At 40.5% G+C, this 16038-nt stretch overlaps 1 protein-coding gene across 6 annotated transcripts in view; it reads right to left on the bottom strand.

Annotated features, from left to right (window-relative positions):
* rapgef6 (Rap guanine nucleotide exchange factor (GEF) 6) overlaps window positions 1-15898 on the bottom strand; it is a 130794-nt gene extending 114896 nt beyond the window's left edge. For 3 of the 6 annotated variants that reach the window (XM_054754989.1, XM_054754994.1, XM_054754991.1), the window contains exon 1: window positions 15427-15898. In XM_054754989.1, the coding sequence (XP_054610964.1) occupies window positions 15427-15501 (75 nt within the window). In that variant the 5' untranslated portion in view covers window positions 15502-15898. The remainder of the gene's footprint in view (window positions 1-15426) is intronic. The other 3 variants (XM_054754992.1, XM_054754990.1, XM_054754993.1) reach the window with 1 other exon arrangement.
* Between the last annotated feature and the right edge of the window lie 140 nt (window positions 15899-16038).

Below are 16038 nucleotides of genomic sequence, written 5' to 3'. Positions count from 1 at the left end.
GGTTTTCCAGCATGAAGCCCCTTTTTTAATGTCATGCCACAGCATCTCAATAGGATTCAGGTCAGGACTTGGACTAGGCCACTCCAAAGTCTTCATTTTGTTTTTCTTCAGCCATTCAGAGGTGGACTTGCTGGTGTGTTTTGGATCATTGTCCTGCTGCAGAACCCAAGTTGGTTTCAGCTTGTGGTCACCAACAGATGGCCGGACATTCTCCTTCAGCAGAATTCATGGTTCCATTTATCACAGCAAGTCTGCCATGTCCTGAAGCAGCAGAACATCACATTACCACCACCATATTTTACTGTTGGAATTATGTTCTTTTTCTGAAATGCATTACGCCAGATGTACACCCACAGTCTTTCAGATGTTGTTGTGAGGTGTTTTGTGACCACTTGGTTGAATCGTCGCTGCGATCTTGGGGTCCATTTTGGTAGGCCGGCCACTCCTGGGAAGGTTCACCACCATGTTTTCGCCATTTGTGGATAGTGGCTCTCATTGTGGTTCGCTGGAGTCCCAAGGTTTGTAACCTTTTCCACACTGATAGATCTCAATTAAGTTTTAAAAGGGGGGGCAATCACTTTTTCACACAGGGCCATGTAGGTTTGGATTTTTTTCCTTCCTTAATAAAAACTTTCATTTAAAAACTGCATTTTGTGTTCAGTTGTGTTGCCATTGACTAATATTTAAATTTGTTTGATGTTCTGAAACAGTTAAGTGTGATAAACATGCAAAAGAAATACACTAGGTCCCCAACTTACAAACATTTGCGGATACGAACACAAGCCGACTGGTCTATATTTTATTTTATTTTGCCTTGTAGTCGCTCAATCAGTATTGATACTGCTACTGTACATGCTTGACCAGTAGAGGGCACTGTGACACTGCTAATGGGACCAACAGAGGAAGCGTTAGACGCTGGAGAGATAAAGCTAAATGGAAAGCTAAATTATACAACCCGGACAGAGCGTGTGATTAAAATTTATGAAGAGTTAATAGGCCTGCTTAATTCTACACCACCCACAGAACACTACCTCTTTTAGAAGAGTCTAACCACGACGACCATTTGTCCTTTTTTTCAATAACTCCTCCTCCACCACGACGACGTATGCTCGACCACTCCTCTTCAAAGGTAAATAACATTTATCATTACGTATTATTATATCACTTTTATTATTGTTTTTTTTATTAATTATCCTCATTTAATATTACTACTGCATCCAAACTCATATTTACATACATACGCATATACTATATATGTATACACAAACATGTAGTACCTATATCATTGGTTATATTACCTTTTCCCCTACTTAAGAACAATTCGACATAAGAACGGTCGTCTGGAACCAATTGTGTTCGTAAGTTGGGGACTTAGTGTGTGTATATACACTGCTCAAAAAAAATTAAAGGAACACTTCAAAAACACATCAGATCTAAATTGGGGGAAAAATGATCTTGAATATCTTTCCTGATAATAAGTAGGTGATGTATTAGTAACAAAATGATGCCACATAATTTGATAGAAATGAAAATGATCACCCTATAGAGGGGGGAAATCAAAGACACCCCAAAAATGAAAGTGGAAAAAATGATGCAGCACACTGGTCCATTTTGCCAAAATGTCATTGTACAACTCAAAATGATTCTCAGTCGTTTGTGTGGCCCCCACGTGCTTGTACGCATGCCTGACAATGTCGGGGCATGTTCCTAATGAGACTACAGATGGTGTCCGTAGTGTCCTGGGGGATCTCCTCCCAGATCTGGACCAGGGCATCACTGCGGTACCTGGACGCATGGAGGAGATTCCAGGAGACAGGCAGTTACTCCAGGAAAGCTGGACAGGGCCGTAGAAGGTCCTTCAACCCTCAGCAGGATCGGTATCTGCTCCTTTGTGCAAGGAGGAACAGAATGAGCACTGCCAGAGCCCTACAAAATGACCTCCAGCAGGCCACTGGTGTGAATGTTTCTGACCAAACAATCAGAAACAGGCTCCATGAGGGTGGCCTGAGGGCCCGACGTCCTGTAGTGGGCCCTGTGCTCACTGCCCAGCAAGGTAGAGCTCCATTGGCATTTGCCATAGACCACCAGAATTGGCAACTACACCACTGGTGCCCTGTGCTCTTCCCTGATGAGAGCAAGTTCAACCTGAGCACATGCGACAGACGTGAAAGGGTCTGGAGATGCCGTGGAGAACGTTATGCTGCCTGCAACATCATTCAGCATGACCGGTTTGGTGGTGGGTCAGTGATGGTCTGGGGAGGCATATCCCTGGAAGGACGCACGGACCTCTACAGGTTAGATAATGGCACCCTGACTGCTATTAGGTATCTGGATGAAATCCTTGGACCTATTGTCAGAACCTACGCTGGTGCAGTGGGACCTGGGTTCCTCCTGGTCCACGACAATGCCCGACCTCATGTGGCTAGTGTATGCAGGTAGTTCCTGGAGGATGAAGGAATTGATACCATTGACTGGCCCCCACGTTCACCTGACCTAAACCCAATAGAACACCTCTGGGACATTATGTTTAGGTCCATCCGGCGCCGCCAGGTTGCTCCTCAGACTGTCCAGGAGCTCATTGATGCCCTGGTCCAGATCTGGGAGGAGAACCCCCAAGGACACCATTCATAGTGTCATTAGGAGCATGCCCCGACGTTGTCAGGTATGCGTAAAAGCACGTGGGGGCCACACAAACTACTGAGAATCATTTTGAGTTGCTACAATGACATTTTAGCCAAATGGACCAGTGTGCTGCATCATTTTTTCACTTTCATTTTTGGGGTGTCTTTGATTTCCCCCCTCTATAGGGTGATCATTTTCATTTCTATCAAATGATGTGGCATCATTTTGTTACTAATACATCAACCACTTATTATCAGGAAAGATATTCAAGATCATTTTTCCCCCAGTTTAGTTCTGATGTGTTTTCGAAGTGTTCCTTTAGTTTTTTTGAACAGTATATATATATTTTTTTTTTTTTAATCAGAAAGACAATCTTTCTTGTATATGTCAACTTTGACAGAAAAGTTCTCACTTTTTTGTGGCCAAATCCAATTGAAAAACTTTGATTATTTATTACTGATGAGTAATTAATATAAGAATGAATTTAAATGTATTTTAATCCAATTATTATTAGAATTAAACAATAGTTGGATACTCAAATTAGACTTCTTTCAATGTAAGTTTGTTGGAAACACAAAACAAACTGGAAATGGTAATTAAATGTGATAATATCATTAACCATGAATATAGTTTCACAGTTGCAGATGGTCCTCTGAGGGGAACCATAACTGCAATGTGGCCCACGGTGAAAACGAGTTTGACGCCCCTGGTAGGGAGATCTAAAATATATATAAAAAATTGCATCAATGTTCATCTGTGACATAAAAACTAAGATCGAGCCTCGACGACCGCGACCCGTGGAGGCTTTATCGTGGTTATGTAACAAGAGCACCCTGTAGCACTTGGTCTCTCCAAACGCTATTCTTAGTAATAAAGCTCACACACAAGACACAAACCCCGCTTGCAAGCGTTGGCCGTGACGCGGTCTAATTGAAGCCACATGAGGGCGATCAGGCGGCAAACGGCTTGGAGTGGCATGCTGGAAAAAAAATAGTTTTAACACTGGGGGTGGGCATATTTAGGACTAAAAAAGTGTCAACAGTCACCTGGAAACTCTTTTTAGTTCTAGCTGGATGACCGTGAGGCCCAGAAGGCATCCGGGCCGGCTGCCACCCCCGCCGCCGGCCCGCCAAAACCACGCTGCCACCCCGGTGGAAACTGTGATGCTACATGTAATTTTACCTAGAATGAAGGAAGCGGGAGGAGAATGTTTCATGAACATTCTGAGGGCCAGCGGGGCTACAATGTGCATTCGCGTAAAGTTCTACGGTTATTTCATCATGACATGGGTTTCGCTTTTTCCTTGGCAGTCAATCTCCCCCAAAACCCCCCAGTCGCAGGAATGCTAGCCACCGGGAAAATGATTTCTACAACATCATCATCATCATGACACAAACGTTTAAGAAAGTACAACATTCGCCACGGTTCAGCCGTCCTATTTGTGTTTGCAGTTTCCGCAATCGGCAGCGTGTCCACTAACAGCAACAGCGAGGCAAGGACATGGAATTGAATGCTGGTTATAGTCGTACATGCTTTTCTCCTAACAGTGTCACTTTATTCACAGAATATGTTTGGCTTTATCACCATATTATTAGAACTTGTCCCCAAAACAATTTTCCAAAAATCACAACTTTATTTTGTTTGTTTCTCAAAAAGAAAAAAAAACATATTTTTTCTTTAATACTTCAAATCTATGCTACTAAAATGACACGTTTTTTTCTCTTAAAATTATGAATTTATTCTTATAAAATTGCGCCTTTTTGTAATTAGAATACAACTTTTTTTTTCTCTAAATACACTCCTGGTTAAAATTTTGAGACCGGTTGTAAAATGTCAGGAATCTACATTTTGCACCATTGCATCTTAAGGAGGTTCTAAGTAGAGCTTCAAAATGCAAAAAGAAGAGTGAGAGTGAAACAAAAAACATTATGAGTAAGCCATTTATTGCAAACAAGCATTAGAGTAAAATAGGCTGTTCATCAGCTGATCAAAAGTTTAGGACCATAGCTCAAAAGACCTGAAACCCACCTAAAATGAAAATATAATGTTGAAAAAAGGAGTGAGTAATGAGCCGAAAAATGGGTTTGGGCATGCTTGATCCATCCCCAAAAGTTCTCCATTGGATTTAGATCAGGGGAACATGCAGGATGGTCTAAAAGAATGAACTTATTCCTCTGGAAGAAGTCCTTTGTTCAAATAGCACTGTGAAGTGCAGCGTTGTCCTGTTGGAAAAGCCAGTCATTACCACTCAGACGAGGGCTTCAATCATAATAGATGCCCCCTGCAACATCTTCACATAGCCAGCTGCCGTTTGACGCCCCTGCACAACCATTGTTCCATTGAAGGATCATGATGGCGCCCCCTACACTGTGCCGTGTGGGAAAACACCTCAGGTGGGATCTCCTTGTTATGCTAGTAACATTGGAAGCCAAACTTTCTTCGTCCTTACAATGTCCCATGTTTGGTGCCTTCCTGTAAATTCCAAACACTGAAGCAGACGAGGCCTTTGAAGACCTTTTTTCTTCTTATGATGGCGTCTGATGGTTATTGGACTGCACTCTTCACCCGTAACAACCTTCATTTGGGCCAAGGATGGTCCCGTGTCTTGACGGACAAACAATGGGAACCTCTGGCTGAGGACCAGTGACATTTTTTTGGGTCTACCATTTGGCCCTTTTGTTCCATGAGGATGTTTAAATAAGTTTGAAATGACTGTCTTATTGCGTCCAACCTCAGCAGCAATGGCGCGCTGCAAGAGGCCTTGTTATGCATCTCAACAATCCCACCGCATTCACAGTGTGAATACCTGACACTAAAATCACATTCAGTCCACATTTTTCCTTTTAAAAAGCTCTTTTACATTTTGAAGCTCTACTTAGAACCTCCTAAAGATCCAATGGTGCAAAATGTAAATTCTAGCAATTTTTCAACTGGCCCTCACATTTTGATCAGGAGTGCATTTTGACTTTAATATTAAACATCTTTAATATTTCAAACTTTATGCCCCTAAAATTATTAATCGATTTACTATTATCCGTCCATCCATTTTCTATGCCGCTTATCCTAATTAGGGTCACGGGGGTATGCTGGAGCCTATCCCAGCTGACTTCGGGCTATTATCTATTTATTTATCATTTAATTTTTTCCCCCATAATATTACAAGGTTGTAAAACATTTTTTAATTTTATTTAATTTTTTTAATAATTGCAGATTTTTCAATTTTTGCTGTTTTTTTTTTTTAGTTTTCTTGTTAAATTATATTTTTAGAATGTGCTTAAGTTGAATGTGCTTTGTTTCTGAGCGCATTCATGGGCATCATCTCAAAAAATGTGTGTGGAATTCGGACTAAAAAAGTCTGCATACGCCAGAAACCCAAAATGTGCAAAAAGACAAAAATATTCAGAGTTATAAAAACTAGCGTACGCACACATTCACGCAATTTGTGGTTCATAGATTCCAACTTAAGTGGAAGCGTGCATATGCAACTCCACCTCACGTTACACCCTTTCCATGCCTCCACATCACCATTGCTGGGTTTCAAGTTACGTCATATTCGGTTGTTATCGGCCACCTTTCTCGGTGTTTGCTGAGCCCATCGCTCTCGTTGAGTGGAGCCGAGTATGGACACAGTCCAGTTTGCAGTGAGCAACAGCAAGCACGATTTATACTGAAATTAAAGTTAAAACATTGTTGGAACTCGAACATGTGAAATGCAGAAATAATTGCCACCTGGAAGAATGCCAAGAAGGTTTCACGTCAATTTCAGTAGCCGTAATCATCTGCAAACACTAAAAAAAACAGGATTTCTGTATTACATTAAAGGTTGCTCGCATCAAAGCGGGACAGACTACATGATCCATTGAGGTCACAAGTTCATTTGACATTTAAATAAAACTCAAATGAGATTGAAAAAAGTGGGTTAGTGTAATGACACAGGATGTCTTCAGGGCAACAGGGCAACAGAACAAGCCGAGTTAAAGGGCGTAGTACATGAATCTATCGTTTGTGGCGGTTCATCATATGTGCATTTCTGCAAAGTGGGACTATTTATTCATGAATGGAATATATTGGTAGGTAGATCGTAGAAAACCTGTTTACACCCTTTTGAATAAGCTTTTTGACACAATTAGAGCCCTCTAGACATGAAACAACACCCCTATAGTCACCTTTACGCTCCTATTACCCAATATAGTAGACATAATCAAAGAAAGTAAGACATATTAAGCATAGAAAACCTGTTTACAACCTTCTAAATATGTTTTTTAACATTATTAGAGCCCTCCAGACATGCAATAACAACACTATAGTCACCTTTATACTCCTGCTACCCAATATACTGTAGTAGACATAATGTATGTCAGACAGACAAGACATGTAGATTAAGCTTCAATGTTCATTTCCCCCTTTCAGTCCTAATTTATATGCATTTACAATTGTTTTCTGCATGTAAAACTATAATTGTAAAACTATAAAAAGGTGTTTTGTGGGAGACTTGTGGCGTAACTGTATTCGCTAGCAAAGAACTACAGAGTTCATCGATGATGATATTCACAGACGGGCGACGGCGCCAACTTCCGCTTCCTGTTTCCAAGATAGTAGCAAGATAATATGATGCTAACAAGGACATTGTGTATTATAAACACATTAAAAACACAGTTGGACTCATGCAGTGTATTAATAACACAACAAGACATGCACCATATTGTACGCTAACCAGGTAATGCACGCAAACAGGGGCAAAATTTAGGCGTAAATATTTTACGGCAACCCAAAAACATGCTTACCGAGGTTCCACTGTGTGCATGTATATATACACTGTATATACACATACTGTCAGTGTTTCCCTTACATTCATCTTTTTGCGGTCCGCCCAACCCCCGCCACAAATACATTGCAGTCCTATGGGAAACACTGTTGTATTTGCATACACGACAAGGCTGCCATGTTTGGGCAAACTTGAACTCGATTACACAAACAAGCGCACATCTGTGAAAGCACTTTAGTCACATCTTCTACTTCCTGTTTTGTCATACAAGAAAGAACGTCTAAAACTCTCATTCTTGATAATGACCACAGGACAGGAAGTGTTCAGTAAGTGTACATGTTTGTTTTCCTCACTTATTGTTCGGCAACAATCGGGGCGGGGAGTTCCAGGAATCCACTTGTCACATTCCCAGCATTCCAGATGCGACGGCGGCACATTTCTATCGAAAACCTGTTCGGCAAAGCGTTTGATGGAAGGACAAAAAACAAAAACAAAAACAAAAACTACTGACTGAATGACTGACGGAGCTAAATAAATGTACTAACAAGTTCTTTAGGACTGGTTGCAATTCCAAAACAAACCAGAGGTGTCCAAAGTGCGCAAGTTTTTTTATTGCCCCACAAATAGAACAAGAAAAGAATAGAACAAGATAACTTTTTAAAAAAAAATTTTAAAAATAGATAAAAATCTGCAGTAATTTTACAAGGATAAAGTCTTAAGAGCAAAAAGATGTACTCTAACAAGAAGAAGTTGAAATTTTACAAAAACAAAATATTATACATATATATAATAACATAATATTAATAATATTAACATAATATTATGAGGAAAACTAACGTCATTTCAGTAGCATAAAATTAAAACATTAATGAAGAAAGACCTTTTTTTAAAGCTGTAATATTATGAGAAACAAAAAAACACAAATAAAGTTTTCATTTTTGGAAAATTAATTTGCGAAAAATAAAATGTTACAAAAATAAAGTCAAAATATTACGGGAATAAAGTCATAATTACAAGAAAATGTTCCAGAAGAAAGTTTAAATAGTTGGCATAAGTTTAAAAAAAATATATATATATATATAAAATAGAGCTGTAGTTTTACAAAAATAATATGAGAGATAATATTGAGAAAAAAAGTGCAAAAGGTGCAATTTTACAAAAATACATTTGTAATATTACAAGGAAAAATAATGTTACCTTACTAGCATAGAGTTGAAATATTACAGAATATATATATATATATATATATATATATATATATATATATATATATATACACACACACACACACACACACACACACACACATACATACATGCTTGACCAAGGACTTCTTCAGGGAGAATAACATCACTCTTTTGGACCATCCTGCATGTTCCCCTCATTTAAATCCCATAGAGAACATTTGGGGATGGACGGCAAGGGAAGTTTATAAAAATGGTCATCAGTTCCAGACAGTTGATGCCCTTGGTGAAGCCATCTTCACCACTTGGAGCATCACGCATGCCCAAAGCCATTTTTGAAGTGATTAACAAGAACGGTGGAGCTACTCATTACTGAGTCCTACTGAGAACATTTTTTGTTCTGGTTTGGAGAGTTTTTTGTTATTTTTTGAGCCATGGTCTTAAACTTTTGATCAGCTGATAAACAGCCTATTTCAGTGGAATTGTTGTTTTCAATAAATGACTTTTTCAAAGTGCTTTTTGTCTCACTCCCCCTTCTTGTCTTTGCATATTGTAGCTTTACTTAAAACCTCATTTTAGATCCAAATGTGCAAAATGTAAATATAATGTATATATACATCCATACATATATGTATATGTGTAACCCTAACCCTGTCTTAAAGGGGAATGAACATAGGCTGCCACCACAAAGAGTCGGTTTATTGCCCAGGCCTAATAGAACTTCTTAGCATATCATTACAAAATATATCAGGAGTGGCAAAGTTGCATCCTTTCATTTTTTACTATGTGACCCTCGCTGGAAGTAAAGTGAGTAAAGTGAGTTCAGTGATGTTTCATGTTTTACGCTTGGCACACATTGCCCCAAAATCAATTGGGTTCTTCTTTTGAATCAACGCAACAATCCTTGAAAGTAGGAAGGACATATGTTCATACCTTTTCATATGACTCGTCAAGTGAGTCACTCGTCTTATCACAGAGGAAATTTAAAAAAAAAACGCAAAAATATTTGAGAATGACATCATCTTCAAGTGCAGTTTGCGCAACGTGTACTGTTCCTACACGTTCCAACACACCATCCTACTGATCCACTTGGCTCCGCATCAGCCAATATTGCACAACACAGCAGCTACAGAACCAATGTTGTAATAGCAGTGAGGAGCAAACAGATGAGTCAGCATTAGTAGTGATGATGAGTTGATGGTAAATCACAAGTGTAACACGCCTTGACTTTTACGCCGAGCAGCAACATTTTAAAGCGCATGCTGAGCTCGATACAGATGCTGTATGCTGGCCACTCACCATGCATGCATATACCAGGTTGCCTACAGCCACAGCTTCTGATGGCAGTGCTAATAAGAAACCATGGCCGTTATTTGCATTTGTAGAGCACACACCTGTCAACTAGAGGAGAGACAGTGACAATTGCTTTCAACACAACAGGGCTTTACCACGGCATTTCTGTATTCCCTGAAACGCAGGCGTCGTCCCGCCACCGCTACGGCTCTGCCGAGACTACAAAAGGCATAACATTGTGTCATCCGTAGGTTAGCAATAAATCACGCAAGAGATACATGCGTAAACTATGTGAGAGTGACTCCACATCGCGGTAACCTGGGCTGTCATTGGCTTACTAAACGTTGCAAAGGTGAGTCTTCATCAGCATTGCACACGGTCAGAGCTGACGCTGATGTGCTTGTTCGTGCCTGCTACCCTGCATGGAATGTACTGACATTGTACACATTGTGTGCACACACACGTACTAGCTAGGTTATGAGATGCTGGCTGCCCACAGGAAGTGGCAGTGTGTGTGTGTGTGTGTGTGTGTGTGTGTTTACGTTCAAACAATAGCCAGCAGGCACGGCGTCAAGCTTCCTGCTGCAACACTTGCAACACTTCCAAACAGGTTTTCTTGTCGAGAGGAGGGAGAGACGATGCCAGAAAAAAAGAAAAAGTCAACAAAGCGAAGGAAAAAAAGATGCAGCTTGGAAACTGTTCAAACTGTCAACTGTTTTAAAACAATAATTGATCAGATCCAGTCAATCCTTTTTTTCCAGTGTGAACATAATATGCAGGATAATGTACAGGTATATCTGTACCATTTATTACATAGAAGTCAGGGCCCATAGTTGTTTTGTTTTTTTTTAAATTGTCCCGCGGCACACTGTAAATATATAATTAAAGAAGAAAACTTTAAAATAGAAATAAATAAAAACTGCAAAAATGAAAAAAAATCAGCAGTAATTTTGAAAGAAAAAAAATCAAAATATTAAGAGAAAACGTTTTTTTTAATTTACGAAAAAATTTGTTGTTGTTGAGCAGGCCCTTGCAACGATGATATCGAATGTCAATTGTAATTGAATGTATTCCTTTCAACTGCATGGTTCTTTCTTTGTGTCATAATAAAGTCGTAATATGATGAAAAACAAACAACACAAATTAAAGTTGTCATTTTTTTTTTATTTGGTCGGGGGGAAAAAGTTATATTATTAACCGAATACAGTCAAAATATTATGGGAATAAAGTCATAATATTACAAGAAGAAAATGTAAAACAGCAGAAATGGAAAAAACAGCTATAATTTTACAAGAATAAAGTCACACTATGAAGAGAAAAGAGTTGCATTCCAACAAAAAAAGAGTTTTCGTCTCAGTTGCAAAACACTGGACCAGCTCTACACCATTGCAAGGGTACTGGAGGGTACATGGGAGTTTGCCCAACCGGTCTACATGTGCTTTGTGGTCTTGGAAAAGGCATTGGGCCGTATCCTGTGGGGGGTGCTCCAGGAGTACGGGGTTGCTGGCGCACTACTACGTGCCATTCAGTCCTTGTACAATCGGAGAAGGAGCCCGGTTTGCATTGCCAGCAGTAAGTTCAGCCTGTTCCCGGTGAATGTTGGCCTCTGTCAAGGCTGCCCTTTGTCAGCGATTCTGTTCATAATTTTCATTGACAGAATTTCTAGCCGCAGCCAAGACATCGAGGGAGTCCAGTTCAGGGGCCTTAGGACCTCATCTATGCTAATAGCAGACGATGTGGTCCTGATGGCCTCATCGGGCTTTGACTGTCAGCGTTTACTGGGGCGGTTTGCAGCTGAGTGTGAAGCTTCTAGGATGAGACTCAGCACCTCCAATGGCCAAGGCCGGAAAAGGGTGGATTGCACCCTCCGTGTTGGGAATGAGGTCCTGTCCTAGGTGGAGGAGTTCAAGTATCTCGGGGTCGGGAAGGTTGGAGCATGAGGTCGACAGGCAGATCAGCACAGCGTCTGCTGTACCGGACCGTCAAGGTAAAGCGAAAGCTGGGCCGGAAGGCAAAGCTCTCAATTTCCCGGACAATCTATGTTCCCACCCTCACCTATGGTCATGAGCTTTGGGTCATGACCAAAAGAACGAGATCGCGGATACAAGCGGCTAAAATGAGTTTCCGCCATAGGGTGGCCGGACTCTCCCTAAGAGATAGGGTGAGGAGCTCAGTCATCCAGGAGGAGCTAAGAGTAGAGCCGCTGCTGCTCCGTCACATGTAGAGGAGCCAGTTGAGGTGGCTCGGGCATCTAGTCCGGATGCCTCCCTGGTGAAGTGTTCCGGGCATGCCTGGAAGTCTGGACTTCCCTACTGAGACTGCTGCCCCTGCGACCCGGATAACCAGAGGAAAATGGATGGATGGATGGATGGATGAGAGTTGAAATTGTAAAGAAGTCCAAAATTTTACGAGAAACAACCATACAAAATCAAGTTGTCATTTTTGGGAAATTATGTTATGGAAAAAGTTATAATATTATGGGAATAATATCAAAATATTATGAGAAGAAAATTTACAAAGACTATTGAAGAAGAAAGTCAAAATATTTGTGAAAAAAAACTGAAAAAAACAGGGAAACAATAATGCAAACAAAAAAGTTGATACTAATATGTCTTTCACCTGTATCAACGCTGAGATGCAGTTTATTTCAATATCAAAGTGGCCTTTGCAGTTTGGACACCCCTGATATAGCTTATTGCTGCAGCTCTGTACAGTCACTGGCGTAACGCAAGTCTGCTTCTTAACACATCCCATTAGCGTCATGGCCAATTATGCAAATTTGCCGACAACACTCCTCCCGACACCACATATACATTGCAGTCCTGTGGGAAACACTGCATGCTGTGTATCAACCAGGGTGAACGATTCCAATTCACAATTTTTTGGCTATCTAAAAGTACCCACCGGGGCCCTGTCTTGCTTGTGACATTACAAAAAAACAAAACAAAAATAAGCTCATTTGTATTACCAAGCATATTTGTTTTGCTTTTCATGTTTTGTCTCCTACAGCGTCCATAAAAATTACATGCGTCACAGCCAATTAAGCAAATGAGACGATGAGGAAAATGGATTTTTATGCATTTTTTTACAGCTCTAATATTAAGCAAAACTGGGTTGGTTTTAGCTAGCAAAGAATATCAAAGTGGCGCCGCAGCCTGTGATTTTTCTTTGTCCGCATGTTGCCAACCCTTGCTGCCATGTAAACATCTTCCAGCTATCGAGTGGTCGCCTTCCACAGCTGCCAAGCGTAGTAACCTTCTTAACGTTCAGGCTATCGTGCGATGGCAGAAATGTCCCAATGCGCTCTTCTGACCGCAGCGTTTACTGGTGGCGCGGGCTTGTTATGGTTTGTGGACGCGTGCATAAAAGGTCTCTGTGGAAGGTGTGAAAGAGGCTTTCTGGCCACCGTGCAGCCGCAAACAAACAAGGGATCAGCAGCCATAAAGAGAGGCCCTTTCAAAAAGCTGTGATGAAAAGATGACGAAGGACGCCGTTTGACACAGCGCTTCAAAAAAAAACAAAAAAAAAACCTACAGCTAAAAGCTGGCGCTATTTTTGGGAGGAAAAAGTGAAAGGCGCAATAACAGACCAACTGTGTTTCCATGGAGGATGAACGTGAAAGCAGCAGTCATCCTAACTGGACAACTCCTCTACTGTTATCATTATTATTATTATTATTATTATTCTTACACCCTCAATGCACTCATAATAACTGCACTGACCTGGCCACCTTCAAGACTCATGCCAAAAGCCACCTATTTAAACTTGCTTTTCATGTTTAATGCTTCCATCTTAGTGCTTAAGTGCTTAGTTATTCTCATTTCAACTTCATAATTGATATTTTCTGTATTTTATCGCTATATCGTACATTGTATTGATTTAATTTGTTTGCTTTATTGTAACGGGCCTGTGACTTTTCAGGAAAAAAACTAAATAATTACTGAATAAAATGTATTTTTTTATTATTATAATACATGCTGACTGGGCAAAAGAGAACCTACTGCAAAAGACACTGGTCAAAGATCTTCTATATGACAGGAGCGCACTGCTGTTTTTAAGGACCTACTGCAAAAAACGTGAGCTAAAGATCCTATATATGACAAGACAACTCTGCTGTTTTTAAAACCACCTACTGCCAAAAACGATGAGCAAAGATCATTTATATGACAGGAGCACTGTGCTGTTTTTAAGGACATACTACCAGAAACACTCAAAGATTCGTTATATGACAGGAGTGATCTGCTGTTGATCTACTCCCAAAAATGCCAGTCAAAGATCCTCTATATAACAGGAGCACTGTGCTGTTTTTTAGGACCATCTGCCAAAACCGCGGAGTCAAAGATCCTTTACATGACAGGAGCACTGTGCTGTTTCTAAGGACTTACTGCCAAAAACGCTCAGTCAAAGATCCTCTATATAACAGGAGCATTATGCTGTTTTTAAGGACATACTACCAAAAGCACACAGTCAAAGTTCCTTTATGTGACAGCAGCACTGTGCTGTTTTTAAGGACCTACTACCAGAAACACTCAAAGATTCGTTATATGACAGGTGTGATGTGCTGTTGATCTACTCCCAAAAATGCCAAAGATCCTTACATGACAGGAGCACTGTGCTGTTTCTAAGGACTTACTGCCAAAAACGCTGGGTCAAAGATCCTTTATATCAGGGGTCCCCTGCCACAGGCACACTCCTGCCAAAAACACTTGGTCAAAGATCCTCTAAATGACAGAGGTTTTCTGCTGTTTTTAAAAACCTACTGCTCGGTCAAAGATCCTTTAGAAGACAGGAGTGCTCTGCTGTTGATCTACTCCCTATACAGGTATATGACAGGACCACTCTGCTGTTTTTAAAGCTCCTACTGCCAAAAACGATGAGCAAAGATCCTTTATATGACAGGAGCACTGTGCTGTTTTTAAAAGGACCTAATTGCCAGAAACGCTCAGTTAAAGATTCGCTATATGACAGGGCTCTGCTGTTTTTTTTAGGGCCTACTGACAAAATGTAGTCAAAGATCCTTTATATGACAGATGCGTTCTGCAATAAATTAATCCTAATATCTTAATGACAATATTTTTAAGTGGGTGAAAAATACGAAACCAACAGGAAGCAATTAGGGAATAACAGACATCGTCATGGTAGTTTTCATATTTTGGTACTCTGGGATCAATACGGACCGAAATGGTTCATATTTTGAATAAATAACATCTGTAAAGCCACTAAGGCTTAAAGTTGGGATATTTGCAGATGACTAGGCTCGATGTTATTTCACATGAGCGAATGGAAACAACATGGAAATGCACACATTCAAAAACATACTACCTTTGAACTTCAATAAAACCAAAATAATCGCTCTTTGATAATGGCAGAAGACAAATCAAAGACAATCAAAGGAAAATATAAATAGATGCTGTATTATGTGTCATACTGACTATATGGATTTAAAATATTAGTTAGTTTAAAAGACGTTAAAGTTCTGCGGTCAATGTTGTGTTTTGAGCGAAACGTTAGCTAACGTTGGGGCAAAGCTATGCTAATTACATGCACGATGGTTTTACCTACCTCTGCAGTCCGCAGGGAGGGCGGCTTCCTCAGCGCCAGTTTGAAAGAAGTTTCCATCGCTCCGGTCATTTTCATAACGTCAGATTCCACCGGGAGGAATATTTCCCTCCTCTTGAGACAATCTTTAAGCTTTTGACAACATCACACCCCCGCAGAGTGCCTTTTCCTAGCCCAGGCTTGCATGGATGGTGGAGTTTGGAGCTAACTCCCAACAAACCGGGCAGCGCTTGAGAAAAGAACAACCCCCTCCTCTGCAAAAAAACTTCCTTTTTGGCTAAAGCGTGGCAGGAAAACAGCGACAATATTTTCAAAGTGACACAAAGTTGTATCCAAGCGATTGTTTGTCATGAACGCCGTACATCCTCGCTCAGGGAAGAGACGTCCATGTCGACAGCAAGTTGAGATTTTAGTTCCTCCTCCTCGGCAGAAGCAGCGAATGTGAAGAGTTGACGACATCTGTTTGCCAGCGCAGTGACGCTGCCTTCATGTTAACTGGGACAGGAAGTAAACGGGAAGTGTAAAGGAGGGTTTGGCTTAACACTCGCATAATTTCCACTTTATTTCACGTCTGCGGCACATTACAAGGTGATAAATCGATAAATAAAAACAAAC

Source organism: Dunckerocampus dactyliophorus, chromosome 16, assembly GCF_027744805.1.
Source record: "Dunckerocampus dactyliophorus isolate RoL2022-P2 chromosome 16, RoL_Ddac_1.1, whole genome shotgun sequence".
In the NCBI taxonomy this organism is placed as follows: domain Eukaryota; kingdom Metazoa; phylum Chordata; class Actinopteri; order Syngnathiformes; family Syngnathidae; genus Dunckerocampus; species Dunckerocampus dactyliophorus.
This window is presented reverse-complemented; position numbering and strand designations above follow the sequence as displayed.